This window comes from Haliotis rufescens, unplaced genomic scaffold, assembly GCF_023055435.1.
Source record: "Haliotis rufescens isolate VD_foot unplaced genomic scaffold, xgHalRufe1.0.p SCAF_26, whole genome shotgun sequence".
Classification (NCBI taxonomy): Eukaryota; Metazoa; Mollusca; class Gastropoda; order Lepetellida; family Haliotidae; genus Haliotis; species Haliotis rufescens.
In genome coordinates, this window is record NW_025963957.1 from 3,224,715 (window position 1) to 3,239,856 (window position 15,142).

General features: G+C 40.8%; 1 protein-coding gene across 6 annotated transcripts in view; it reads left to right on the plus strand.

Annotated features, from left to right (window-relative positions):
- The first annotated feature begins 6,986 nt into the window (after positions 1-6,986).
- The window catches only part of LOC124115238 (diacylglycerol kinase zeta-like), a 178,814-nt gene continuing 170,658 nt past the window's right edge, over positions 6,987-15,142 (plus strand). For 3 of the 6 annotated variants that reach the window (XM_048402439.1, XM_048402443.1, XM_048402444.1), the window contains exon 1: positions 6,988-8,879. In XM_048402439.1, the coding sequence (XP_048258396.1) occupies positions 8,053-8,879 (827 nt within the window). In that variant the 5' untranslated portion in view covers positions 6,988-8,052. Of the gene's footprint in view, positions 8,880-15,142 lie in introns of all 6 variants that reach the window. The other 3 variants (XM_048402440.1, XM_048402442.1, XM_048402441.1) reach the window with 3 other exon arrangements.

Genomic DNA, 15,142 nt, shown 5'->3' on the forward strand with positions numbered 1-15,142 from the left:
GGTTTAGGTGTAGTAATGGGGGTTTGGGTGTAGTAAGGGGGTTTGGGTGTAGTAATGGGGGATGTGGTTGTAGTAAAGGGGTTTGGGTGTAGTAAGGGGGTTTGGGTGTAGTAAGGGGGATGTGGTTGTAGTAAAGGGGTTTGGGTGTAGTAATGGGGTTTGGGTGTAGTAATGGGGGTTTGGGTGTAGTAAAGGGGTTTGGGTGTAGTAATGGGGGTTTGGGTGTAGTTATGGGGGATGTGGTTGTAGTAAGGGGGTTTGGGTGTAGTAATGGGGGTTTGGGTGTAGTAATGGGGGTTTGGGTGTATTAAGGGGGTTTGGGTGTAGTAAGGGGGTTTGTGTGTAGTAAGGGGGTTTGTGTGTAGTAATGGGGGTTTAGGTGTAGTAAGGGGGTTTGTGTGTAGTAATGGGGTTTGTGTGTAGTAATGGGGGTTTGGGTGTATTAAGGGGATTTGGGTGTAGTAAGGGGGTTTGGGTGTAGTAATCGGGTTTGGGTGTAGTAATGGGGGTTTGGGTGTATTAAGGGGGTTTGGGTGTATTAAGGGGGATGTGGTTGTAGTAAGGGGGTTTTGGTGTAGTAATCGGGTTTGGGTGTAGTAAGGGGGTTTGTGTGTAGTAATGGGGGTTTAGGTGTAGTAAGGGGGTTTGTGTGTAGTAATGGGGTTTGTGTGTAGTAATGGGGGTTTGGGTGTATTAAGGGGATTTGGGTGTAGTAAGGGGGTTTGGGTGTAGTAATCGGGTTTGGGTGTAGTAATGGGGGTTTGGGTGTATTAAGGGGGTTTGGGTGTATTAAGGGGGATGTGGTTGTAGTAAGGGGGTTTTGGTGTAGTAATCGGGTTTGGGTGTAGTAAGGGGGTTTGGGTGTATTAAGGGGGTTTGGGTGTATTAAGGGGGATGTGGTTGTAGTAAGGGGGTTTGGGTGTAGTAATCGGGTTTGGGTGTAGTAATGGGGGTTTGGGTGTATTAAGGGGGTTTGGGTGTAGTAATGGGGTTTGGGCTCCAGGGATCTGGGTTCCAGAAATGCAATTACATGGAGTTCACATCAAGGACAACCCCATGTTATGTCCCAACACTTTGGCACACATTACGTCATACACTAGAAGCGGCATACACTAGAAGCGGCATACACTAGAAGCGTCACACAGATTATTTTCTCACAGCAGAATCTGCCACTTGTTTACCAGCATGGTTTTGTCTGCAGAATCCTGTAATACATACAGACAGCTGGAAGGCAGCAGTAGCTTAATGGGCTACACAAACCTCCGAGGTATTTAAAACTCGTTAATCTTGGCCAAACAAACAGTGGTCCTGGTTGTTGTTGCATCTTATTTACACACACAGAATCTGACAGCACCAGGACAGATCTGTGACAGGTATAGTGCTGCAAGAAATGTCTTACACTATGACATAAGAAACAGCTGATTTGCCTAGGACCAGAGCCTGGAGCCTGGAGCCCTGGAGCCTGAGTGTTAGAGAACCAAACATCCCATGTACCCTGTGACCCCAACCAGCCATTGAGAGCCATCCTGAGAACCTTCTGGCTGCGTGCTGGGGGACACTTGTTTGGAATCGGTCCAGTAATTAAATGGCATTGTAATTATTGGTCAAGGTCAGTGAACATCTGGCATCCTGGCTGCTCATGGAAGTGACTCTGGTATTGACAAACAGATTGACCTGATTGATTGTTTGATTGGTGTTCAGGAACCATGTATGCTGCTATTGCTCTTCATCTTGTCACTATCCAGGGAGCTACCGGTATATGCTTGTAAGGGAGAAGTTATGGATGTCAGCTTCTTTATTATAAGGAACACAATGTTTCGCACATTCTTTCTCATTCATCGGGTGCATGTACTCTGAAATGTTGTTTTGTGTATGCTTCCTCCTTCATCAGGCGCATGTACTCTGAAATGTTGTTTTGTATATGCTTCCTCATTCATCAGGTGATGAAGAAGGGAGCGTTTACTCCGAAATGTTTGTCCTCCTAATAAAGAAGTTGACGTCCATAAGCCTCTTTCTTACGCGTCACTTCGAAATATATATTTTTGCACTAGTTATATGGCCAGGCCAATTTGATTTACTTTTTAAGTTTTATTTTCTGTTAAACAGAGTGTAAGCAAGGAAATTTAACTAATAAACGATAAATTGATTTGAGGTTAATTTCCTTATTAATCATCTTGAAATTAAAAAAATCTGATGTAAAAATTTAAGAAGAGACATAAAGACATTTCTTCAAACTTTACATTTAGAGCCAGCTCATCCATGAAACTGGAATAATACTTGATTAGTTTATAATGGAAACCTAATAGCCAATCCATACAATCAGATTTGTTTAAATAAACAAGCAGATGTTCACCCAGCTGTTGTCATGATGACAGAGATTCATGACTTTCAGGGAAGGGTTACCAGAAAAATATGAACATTAACAATGAGCATAGAAAGTAATTTGTTTACAAAACTCTGGAGAGAGTCACGCATACTTCTGTAAAATGTTGATACATTTATTGACAGCATCAACAGTTCTGTTAGTTTTGAAGGGGAGAAAGCTCGGTGGGTCATTCAAGGTGTACAGGCATATTGGTGATAGATAAATATTTGGTTCACTAATTAGTAAACAAATCTTACTGGTGTGAGTATTGCTCACATTTTCATCTGTATGGAATTGTTGCTAAAGTTAATAACAGAGCAGGCTAAAACATTGTGTGATTGATGTTAGTTATTACACATTTTGTTATGATATGAATCAGGCTACCTGTCATCTACAGGCCATTATTGCTGGGTTGCTTAATTACAATTTGTTACCTGTACGACAGGTGAGCACACCAGTGGAGTGACAGCAGTTCTTGGTTTACATGACTGCCTCTGTGGTCCAGTGGTAGAGTGTCCGCCCGGAGAGCGGAAGGTTGTTGGTTTGATCCCCGGCCATGTCATATCAAAAGACGTTAAAAGAGAATGTCCCCTACAGTTGCCGACATCTAGCAATGTCTCCTACAGTTGCCGACATCTGACAATGTCTCCTACAGTTGCCGACATCTGACAATGTCTCCTACAGTTGCCGACATCTAACAATGTCTCCTACAGTTGCCGACATCTAACAATGTCTCCTACAGTTGCCGACATCTGACAATGTCTCCTACAGTTGCCGACATCTGACAATGTCTCCTACAGTTGCCGACATCTGACAATGTCTCCTACAGTTGCCGACATCTGACAATGTCTCCTACAGTTGCCGACATCTGACAATGTCTCCCACAGTTGCCAATATCTGACAATGTCTCCTACAGTTGCCGACATCTAACAATGTCGCCTACAGTTGCCGACATCTAACAATGTCTCCTACAGTTGCCGACATCTGACAATGTCCCCTACGGTTGCCGACATCTAACAATGTCCCCTACAAGTGCCGACATCTGACAATGTCCTCTACAGCAATTTCTCAATATTTTGTCAATATAAACATGTTCTGATACCCTGGCTGAAATGTCTTTGAACTATTTTCATTGAAACATATTCTATCAGGTGATGTCTTTCATAGATGTATTTTATTGTAGAAAGATAGTTTCATCAGCAGATCCTAGATAAAATAGGTAATGTGCTTTAAAAGGTCAAGGAGCGACGTGAGGGTTTGGAGAAAGCTTTATGAGAAACCAAAACATCACTAAGATAGAAAATCAATATTAATTGACAATTTTGATATTTCTTCCAGCAGTGGGTCTATAGTTGTTTGTCAGACTTTGCCATAAATAAATATGAAACAATATGAAAACAAAGTGTTGGAAGGTCAGCAACTATTGCTGTATAAGTCAATGAAAGTGCATGAGTGAATTATGTCGTTTAACGCCACAGTCAGCCCTTCTTCAACGCAGCAGCCCACCTCATCCCACCTGACTTCACCCCACCCCACCCCACCCCACCTCACCTCACCCCACCTGACTTCACCCCATCCACCTCATCCCACCAGACTTCACCCCACCCCACCTCACCTCACCCCACCTGACTTCACCCCATCTCATCTCACCTCATCTGACTTCACCCCACCTCACCTCACCCCACCTGACTTCACCCCATCTCACCTCACCCCATCTGTCTTCACCCCACCCCACCTCACCCCACCTGACTTCACCCCTTCTCACCTGACTCCACCTGACTTCACCCCACCCCACCTCACCTCACCCCACCCCACCTCACCTCACCCCACCTGACTTCACCCCACCTCACCTCATCCCGCCTGACTTCACCCCACCCCACCTCACCTCACCCCACCTGACTTCACCCAATCTCATCTCACCTCATCCCGCCTGACTTCACCCCACCCCACCTCACCACACCCCACCTGACTTCACCCCATCTCACCTCACCCCATCTGTCTTCACCCCACCCCACCTCACCCCACCTGACTTCACCTCTTCCCACCTCACCCCACCTGACTTCACCCCACCTCACCTCACCCCACCTGACTTCATCCCACCCCACCTCACCCCACCTGACTTCACCTCTTCTCACCTCACCCCACCTGACTTCACCCCACCTCACCTCACCCCACCCCACCTCATCCCACCTGACTTCACCCCATCTCACCCATTTTGGCATTAAACTTACAATGGTAGAAAAACGTACAGTGAAAGTCTCCACAGGTTCCCTTCTGAATAGGAAATGTTCAACTTTGTCACTTTCAAATGAAAGGAATAACAATCAGCCTGACATTGAGCAATTTGCCTGTCATACAATGTGCAAAATTAATGCATTAGGAATCCCCCGAGATGTCTGAGATTTGACATTTTCATTGTTGCTATTGTCACTTGCTTCATTAATCCATGTTTTTGTCTCCCACTTTTATTGATTTCAAAATCTCCGCTTCATATTGTAATTCTTATGTGAAAGGTTGTGAAATATAAATCCTATTTTTGTTTTGGTGATCTGTCAATTTTACAATACTTCCCGTCAGGTTATATTTCCTTTCCAATTTTATTTTATTATTTTGATATGGTTAATAAGTGAATAAAATCTTCATCTCATTCATGTAAGAAATAGTCTATGAAAATCATGGCTTGGCTTTGAGACTGATGGAATAAGCAAGAATAATGAACTCAGTATATTTAATAGGAGAGATATGTTCACATATATGATGAAAAACAACCCTCTATACAAACTGGCATCACGATAGATGCTAGATTATTTTTCCAAGGTGAAATTGATAAATCAATACTGCCATTTAAAAAACAACTTTGCCATGTATTTGAGATTCGTGATGTCAGTCTTGACATGACAGGTTTGAGGGAGGAGAGGCCTCCTCGTCATTGAGCTATAAGTTCACATCCAATGGCACAAGTGTATGTGATCTTCCCCAGGCACGGCCAGTGGTAGAACAAGTACTACGGCAGACGCAGCCTACAAATGGTGTTGTGGTATAGTGAAACTCCGAGTCAGACAGTGCGTGCTTCATCCTGCAATACCTCTCACCCAATGTGGATACGCTGTATCCATATGACAGAACCCATCATACACTTCCAACAAAGCCGTTGTGAAGAGAATGGAGAGTAACCATGGCAGGCAGTCCTTGTGAAGCTCCTGATAATTAGCACAGTGATAAACAGAAGTGACAGTCGCTCATGAAGTTGAACAGGATCGAGTTCGTTTGTCGTGGGGTGAATTATGACCTGTTTGTCTTGGATCCAACTCTCACCTGCTTGTTGTCGTGGCTTTAATTAAGACCATCGAACAAGAAGGATTCCAATTTCATTTCACAGGGAGAATTATGAGTCTTTGTTACAACATTTCATTGGAATTGGATCAGTGATTCCTCCTTGTTTTGATGGTGGATCTACAGGTAGATTCATTGATTCTCCTGGCACTCTCCCTCTCTTTACACTGAAGGATATGACTATGCCTGGCAACCCTACAACCACTGCAGGGCTAAACACTGCCATTCCACCGTGCTGCCTCCAGAGTTAGGGGGACAACGTTGGAATAGAATCGTTATTAATTGATTGTGGAGATAATACTCTTTATCAAGGAACATTTTGATATCAGAGCATTTAAGTTGAATTTTGTTAAAATTTTCATTATCATTTTTAAGAGCAATTCAATCAAATATATTGTTGAGGGAGTTTGAAGATTATTATAAGTTTGTTTGCATGATTAAGTTTAGTTTTTAATTGCATTATCAAATATTGACAAAAATAATTATTTCTAACCTAACTGTTGAAGACAAGTTAGAATAAAATGAATAAAATCATGCCCTTTTTCATGAGAAACATCTGTAAGAAGAAGAACCTTTGATGATTAGCCTGAGGTTCTCCCACGAGAAAATTAACATTTGAATGAAAACATTATGAAAGAGCAGTCATGTGTATACCAGCTATATCCGCCTTCACGTTAATTAATATGTCACAAAATCTATTTCCCTCTATGTGAATGCCATCATTGCTATTTTCTGAGACATAACTGACAGTCTGACTCTCGGATCAGTGATCACCACGCACTGGATTCTCAGCCCTGGTTATTATACTTCAAGACACAAAACAAAAAAATACTCGTATTGTTTCTGAAGTTATGAGAGAAAAATGTACATGGACAACTAAACTACTGCCTCTGTTGTTTGATGTGATAACTTAATGTGGTCTGTTGAGTAATAAGCACTGTGCGACCATGCTCCGTCTTACATAAATAGCCGACAGATAATTAATGCCTTTCAGAAAGTCTTACAGGAATATGTAGGTAGGTCTTCCAATTATGGTAAAACTGATCACATCTTTCCATCAAGATGTAATGGATATCGTGAACATTAGCTTAGGAACCAATTATTTGTGTAAATACATTTAGAATTTATTGCCTGATTGATGGCGATATAGATTAAGAAGTACCAAATAATTTCAGAATAATTCATTGTGAAATTAATGATGTAAATAGATTTAACAACAAAGAATATATTTGTGTCGCTGGTTGATAAAGTACGATCAGTTATTTCTTTTCTACTTAATAGTCATTGAGGTATATTGTTTTCATCCCTGTGGATGTACATGGGACTTAGAACAGCTCTTCCCTTCCCCTCCCTTACAAGTTCACTCCATCAACAAGCTGTCATCATTGAGAGATAGCAATATCCTGGAAGCTCTTCTGTTTCACCCCCTGCTGTTCTCACTGATAACATGACAGTTGTAAATCCTAAATGGAGTGATTGAAAACTAGTGTGTGTGTCTGTGTGTTGATATTTTGGTGTATAATAGCCTGTTAAAAAGGCGGCATATGGTTGATGAGGCATGGTATTAAGTGGCAGGAGATAGCATTCCACAGACAACTGACCACACTGACGGAAGCTGTAGAATGGTTAATATTTCCTCTGCTCTCCCTCCCCCGCCTGGCCTTCAGTCAGTTGGATAATAGCCATGTGTGTGGAGTATGTCAGTGGCATGCTTACTACTGCTGGATCAATTGTTGGCCAATACTGACTGGAGGCACTGCGGTGATCAGAGCTGCGGAGAGCCCACGGTCTTGACAGCCTTCAGTGAACAGTCAGAGGCAACACAGGGTTTAGGGCAGTTCTGATTGGTGGTTCGAACTCCCTATTGGGAACTTTGTCAGTGCAAGTCGTGTGCACACCTCTGGGATGACATCAATGTACTGTGGTAGAAGTTCCATCTCTTATTGATGGGAACAAGTGTCGTCGAGGCCGGGATGTTCTACCTCTCAGTTCCTCATTTGTTTCAGCTAAGAAGTTGCTAAGACCAGGCAGGTGTTAATTCATTAAACATTAACGAAGAGCTAATTAGATTCTTCCCTTTTCTACACAGCGTCGTGGACGTGTCCAGCACCATGTTGTCACAGCGGTGCACATACAGCGGTCAGTGTTGTCACCTAAATGTTCCAAACTCGGCTTACATCGAACTGCTTTCCTATGTCTAATTGTTGTATGTGTCACAAGTTTGATCTTGTGGATTTTTGTCATTCCAATATGCATGGCTCTTGAGAAGGGAGGAAGTGAACTCATGCAATGGCCAAACTCGCCAAACTAACTGACATTTTGAGTCACTGAGTGATATTCCCCCAACAGAGATCATGTTGAACTTTTTCAAAAGATCCCGGTCGCGATCTCCTTCGTTTGAGATTCCCAAACTTTGTCTACCTAGACAAAAACGGTCTACATCTGTAGACTGCAGTACCGCAAACCTTCAAGTTCCAATCGAGCCTCAAAGAGGAAGATCGTCAAGTTTTGACTCAAGTAGCCTACATGGGGATGAATTACTTCAAGTGCCGGTCAACATGCATGGCAGACGGTCACATTCCTTTGACTCTTCCCCTCCCTGGAACGGGGGATCATCCGATGAAAATATTTCTGACAAAGAATGTAGTCAAAGTTTGCGTGTGCCCAGGTATGAGAGGAGAAGAGCGTCTTTGGATATTCCTAAAGTTTGTTTACATTGTTTACATATGGAAAATTTGATGAAAGAAAAGGAAAAGGCGGATGCTGAAAGGTTGGAAAATGGTGAAATATCCAGTGACAGTTCGTCGTTGTTTGACGATTATGATGTTGGGGACGATGATGATGACAATTCCGCTGACATTTTTTCAAGTGACACCGAAGGGACATCAGGTAGCAAGGAGGAATTCCCCCAAATTGTTGAAGTTAATTCCAGAAACAGTAGCTTGGACTCGGATAAATTGTATCGAACAGCTGTCATGTTGGAGGTGCCGGTCATTAAACAGCGGTCATCGTCTATGGATGCAGCATATATGCCTTTACAAGTTCCCCAACAGGAAAGTCCCCGAAAAGCATCACTAGATGAAAGCTCACTGGATGTTCCTAAACAAATGCGATCTAGTTCAGTTGATATAAGTCTCCCCACTGAGGATAACAGTTCATACAAGGCCATAACCAATAACAAGTAAGTCTTCTCTTAACATGTATTAAAAATGTCCATTTCTTTTAGGAACACTCATTATAAAATTGTAGAAGAAAAAAATGAGCTCAATTACTGTTAATTCTAACTGGCAGTTCAGAGACTCTAAATTCCCCTTTTTTTTAAATTTGATATTCTCAAAGAATTGCCCAAAGGAATGAGACTTTTTCTTATATCTTTTATATTCAAAGTAGGTTATAAAAATTTGAGGTCACTGCAGGGAATATATGTCAATCTATAAGTTGTAAAGCTAAAAAAAAAAAATGACATGTTTGACAAAGTGGTGTCGCTTTTCCGTCACATTAATTAGTATTGATGGCGTGTTTGTCTTCAAATTTTGACACGTCTTTCAAAATTTCTTCATATTGGGTGTTTAATCTTTTTATTGCAACTGAGTCCTTAATGATTTTGATGGAAACTGTTCACCCTACTGTACTTGCCGTGTTGAGATGATATAGTTCGACAATGATCATAATGCAGTGTCGCTTTCATTATTGATATTAAGAAAATCGTTTAGTTGCTTTCGGCCTTTGGGCTCCTATTCCAAGCAAATAGTTATAAATGTGATTCTTTTATTATTCACAATGTCCCAACTTTATTAGATTTGCTGCTTCAATAATAAATACACACTGGTAGTTGTTGAATGTGGGTAGAGAAGAGGTTTTAACGTATTCACATTGTTGAACGTCCCTGTAGCTAGTCATTGGTGTGCAGTTGGTAATGCTGGTCACAGATGCATCATGGCAATGTGTGTAATGTGTGTGTCAATGAGCTGTGTCTCGTTCAGCCTACTCAGAATCATGTTTCATCACTGCAGGGCTCCTCGTTCTCATGGGCCAATGTTAGAGGATCATGTTGAGAAGAAAAGAACTGGGTGTCTATTTCTTGATGATCTGGGCTATGTTTGTACTGACTTGTCGTAGGTGGAGGCATTGTAGGTCAGGGGTAGTGCAGTACATCGGGAGGGAGGGACTGGGCGACATTTAGGTACCCCCCGGATTTGATTGGGGTAACAGAGGTTTGTGTAGGGGCGTCAGGTAATATTTAGGTACCCCTCGGATTTGATTGGGGTAACTGAGTACACAGTTGTAGGGAGGGTAATATGGTTGCCACAAGGGTTTGATCGGGGTAACTGAGTACACAGTTGTAGGGAGTGTAATATGGTTGCCACAAGGGTTTGATCGGGGTAACTGAGTACACAGTTGTAGGGAGGGTAATATGGTTGCCACAAGGGTTTGATCGCGGTGACTGAGTACACAGTTGTAGGGAGGGTAATATGGTTGCTTCAGGGGTTTGATCGGGGTTACTGAGTACACGGTTGTAGGGAGGGTAATATGGTTGCCACAAGGGTTTGATCGGGGTAACTGAGTACATGGTTGTAGGTAGGGTAATATGGTTGCCACAAGGGTTTGATCAGGGTAACTGAGTACACGGTTGTAGGGAGGGTAATATGGTTGCTTCGGGGGTTTGATCGGGGTAACTGAGTACACAGTTGTAGGGAGTGTAATATGGTTGCCACAACTGTTTGATCGGGGTAACTGAGTACACAGTTGTAGGGAGGGTAATATGGTTGCCACAACTGTTTGATCAGGGTAACTGAGTACACACTTGTAGGTAGGGTAGTATGGTTGCCACAAGGGTTTGATCGGGGTAACTGAGTACACAGTTATAGGGAGTGTAATATGGTTGCCACAAGGGTTTGATCGGGGTAACTGAGTACACAGTTGTAGGGAGGGTAATATGGTTGCCTCAGGGGTTTGATCGGGGTAACTGAGTAAACAGTTGTAGGGAGTGTAATATGGTTGCCACAAGGGTTTGATCGGGGTAACTGAGTACACAGTTGTAGGGAGGGTGATATGGTTGCCACAAGGGTTTGATCGGGGTAACTGAGTACACGGTTGTAGGGAGAGTATTATGGTTGCCACAAGGGTTTGATCGGGGTAACTGAGTACACAGTTGTAGGGAGTGTAATATGGTTGCCACAAGGGTTTGATCGGGGTAACTGAGTACACAGTTGTAGGGAGGGTAATATGGTTGCCACAACTGTTTGATCGGGGTAACTGAGTACACAGTTGTAGGGAGGGTAATATGGTTGCCACAAGGGTTTGATCGGGGTAACTGAGTACACGGTTGTAGGGAGGGTAATATGGTTGCCACAACGTCTGAGACCTGGTATCTCTTCGGGCTTTCCTCCCACACTAAGCGGACACGCCGCGATATAACTGGAGTACTGTTAAACGGCGTTAAACCCATCTCACTCACTCACTCTTTCCTGTGTGTCCAGATAAACATAAGAAAACTTTGATCAGATCTAAACCAGAATGTGTTCGCTTTTCACTCTGTTTTTTTCTTGAGAACTATTGTTTGATTTTTACTTTGTCCTGCCATGATTTGGAATATTGCTTTGAGTGATGTAAAATTGTTACTCATTCACTCATGACAACCAAGAGGTTTATGCCCTACTTTGCCCTGGAATATCAAAGGGTAAATATATCAACTTTTGAAGCGATTATTTTGGCTCTCCAAGGAGAGTTATTTCACCAGGAGGTATTGGTATGAGCCACTTAAGATTCCTTGGCTGGGTTTTTCTCATCAGTACATTTAATTTGCCAATCAGTTTAACTACAGAATGTAAGTTCCATTTCTCAAATTTTAAAACTCCTAATTGTATTCTTAACCAGTGAACAGTACTAAATGTGTTTTAAAGGATCAGAATGTCTCAATGTAAGACTAAACAGATCCTTGAGAATAATTTGAAAAAGGAGAAAACTCAAGTCTAGAATCATTTGGCAAGTCTAGTTTGCATCAGCTCAAGAAAATTAAGACTTTTTCTGGGTCTATTTGGATTTTATTTAGTACATATATATATACATATATTTTTATATAAAACAAATGTTAGTCTTGGCTAAACATTTCCCCTATGAACTTGTCACAGAGGAGATTGGGCAATGGGGTAGCCTTGCGGTTAATGTGTTTGCGCTTCATAACGACGACCCAGGTTCGATTTCCCACACAGCCACAATATGTGAAGCCCATTTCTGGTGTCCCTCAATGTGCTAAAATTGACGTAAAACTATATCACTCACTCATTGAGGATAGTCGATTGCTATAACGATCTGTTCACCTTTGGACAGTATTAGTTGGAATTAGAAGGAATATCCCCAATAGGTGCAAGTGAAGATGGATGTTTGTGTTTGTGACATCACAGTCAATGGAGTGGGTTGCTGCTCACAATATCAACCACTAGGTTGCCTGGTCCAGACTGTATTCACAGGCCATTGGTTGCCTGGTCCAGACTGTACACATAGGCCAATTGAATGGATCAATGCTCATGATGTCAGTCACTGGATTGTCTGTTATTTACAGACCGCCATCATATAGCTGGAATATTGCTAAGTGTGGCATTAAACAACAAACACACAAACAAACAAACATAAATCCTTGCTGCTCCATAAAACAACATCCTCTCAATCACTTCATCATCATCTTGTACTTGGCTATCCCAAGCGATATTGGCGCTAAGGTGATCGTTACTCACATACTTTAACATGGTCTTATGCAGTAAGATCACTTTGTGGATCAGTGCCCTGATCAGGACCTCTCTGAAGTGAAATATTAATGCCAACTGTATTTCATGAAAGGTTGAAGATAAAGGATATATATTTGTACTCTAGATAGCAATGCATGTATTTAGGTCAGGGATTTCACAATGTAGTTAGAACAATATGGTTTGGTCTCATTATGTTACGATTCATCAGACCAATGGGCTAGACCCATCAGATTTAGATTGAAAAACTTCATAATTTGGTCGTGAGAAAATTGTTATTGTGTGTATCCAATGAATAAACTGGTTGCTAAATAATTAACATCCTCAGTGGTGCTGAAGAGGAATTTAGTTGTCAGTATAAGGCTAGCACATTGTATCGTACACATTCCGTCCGCGGTAACCACGCACACTGAACCAGTGTTGAAAGATGTATCAGCTGTGGAACTAAACAATGATAGCATCAAATATTAATTCACGATTTGAACAACACCGATCTATTAGGCAGTCAGGGAAGGTTGGTGTAGTGAAGACACATGATGTGTTGGATGGTAGGCCACTTTGATGTAAGTTCAAACACTCAAGTGTTGCCATCTTGTGGGGAAACCATGCCAGGCAGCTGGGACACATTTGGAGGAAGAGTGCCCTGGGGCAGTGGGGGAAGGTGCTGGGGGAGGGGTAACTGAGAGGGGAGAGGTTGAGGGGATGGAATTGGCTTAGACACCTTTCTTTGTGCTCATCAAGTGAAAACCATTTATATTCCTCCAGTGATTTTCATCGCATATGAAACTGATTTTTATGAGCCTCAGTTTCTCTCTTGTAATTAGCTGATTTAGTTCGTTGATTTTCTTGGAATGTTATGAAGAATGTGAAACATTTGGGAATGTGAAAAATATTTAGGAATATGAAAGTGGTATTACTTTGAGAAATAATTTGTTTCTTTACATACAAAGGCATGCATAATAGATTCTACAAAAAGTTATAAGAAAAAACTATACACTTGCTTTGTAGATTTTCAAAAGGCCTTTGATTCAGTTGACAGATCACTACTCCTAACAAAGGTATTATCAAATAAAATCTCAGGAAATATATTTAAAATAATATCATCACTATACAGTGATATCTCTCATAAAGTGAAAACTGACAAGGGCATTTCACAATCCTTTAAATCCAACATTGGGGTACGACAAGGATGCATTGTGTCTCCCACATTATTTAATATATTCCTCAATGATCTTCCACATTATATCAAATCTGATAGCAATAATATAACACTTAATGGTTTCAACATTTGTCATTTGCCGATGATTTAGTTCTATTTGCCGATTCCCCCCAAAAACTACAAGTGATACTTGATGGACTAAGAGTATTTTGTGCCACAAATAACCTAAAGATTAATAGTGACAAAACAAATGTTGTAGTGTTTGGAAAATCAATTAAAACAGAAGAAAAGAATACTAGGACCATGGGTGATACAAAAATACTAGTTACGGATAGTTATCATTATTTAGGATATAATTCGAAGCAAATGGTAAACTTAAAAACAGTGCTAAACCTCTCTTGAAAAAAGGCCTAGGGGCCCACCACAAGCTTCAGTCCACATTTTTAACCAAGATATACCCATAGCTCTTGCTTGCAAACTATTTAAAACATTAATTGAGCCAGTAATTTTATATAATAGTGAAATCTGGGGTGTAAAATCAATCCTCCTGAACAACTTTGATTCATTTATCCCTGAGAAACTGCAGCTCAAATTTTGTAAATCCATGTTAGGTGTCAACAAAAAAACACACAACTGGGCAAGCCGAGCAGAACTAGGACTCTACCCTCTTATCTACACAGTATTAATCAAAATAGCAAATTTTTATCACCGTGTTTGTTCTTCCAAAAACATAATACTTCAGAACTCTTTTACAGAAAGTACATATTTGGTGAATAAACGATTAGGATGGGTTTACCAGCTTAATCTATTTTTAGGAAAACTTAATTTGAGTACTTCAGCTTTCCTATCACCAATATTCAAAGAGACAATCAAATCTAAATTCAACTCCCTCTTCAAGGAATCTCTTCAAGATGTAAATGCAACAAGAGGCACAGCACAGGAAACAAACTTAGGACATACAGGATAGTTAAAAATGAAATAAAATTAGAACCCAATCTCAATCACTGTAAAGTAAGAAAATATCGAGTGCACTTTTCTAAACTAAGATTAAGTAACCATAAATTAAATATTGAACTTGGAAGACATACAAAGCAACCAACCCCACTACATCAGATGGCTATGCTCTACATGTTTAACCATTGATGACGAAAAACACTACTTAATTCACGGTATTGTATTAAACACACTCAAGAAAGAAATATACTCTTTGGAAAATTATCCATACAAAATGTAAATGTAAATGTCCACAGTCATGAAGACAAATTATTTCACTACATCCTGTCAAATAATGAAGCAGTCAATATCAACTCCATTTGTTTCCCTATCTATCCTATCAAACAATAAATACTCCTTCATAGTCAACCGTTGACATTTTATGTATAATAATATCATCAAATATGTAATATTGATTGTTTTGGTTTTGTATGTGTCTACAGGAATGTAAATTATGTATGTCTGTATATATGTATATATGAATCATAATGTCTTGTCTTTTAAAATTGCATCTGTCCCGTAATGGAACGTTTCTTCAATAAATATTAT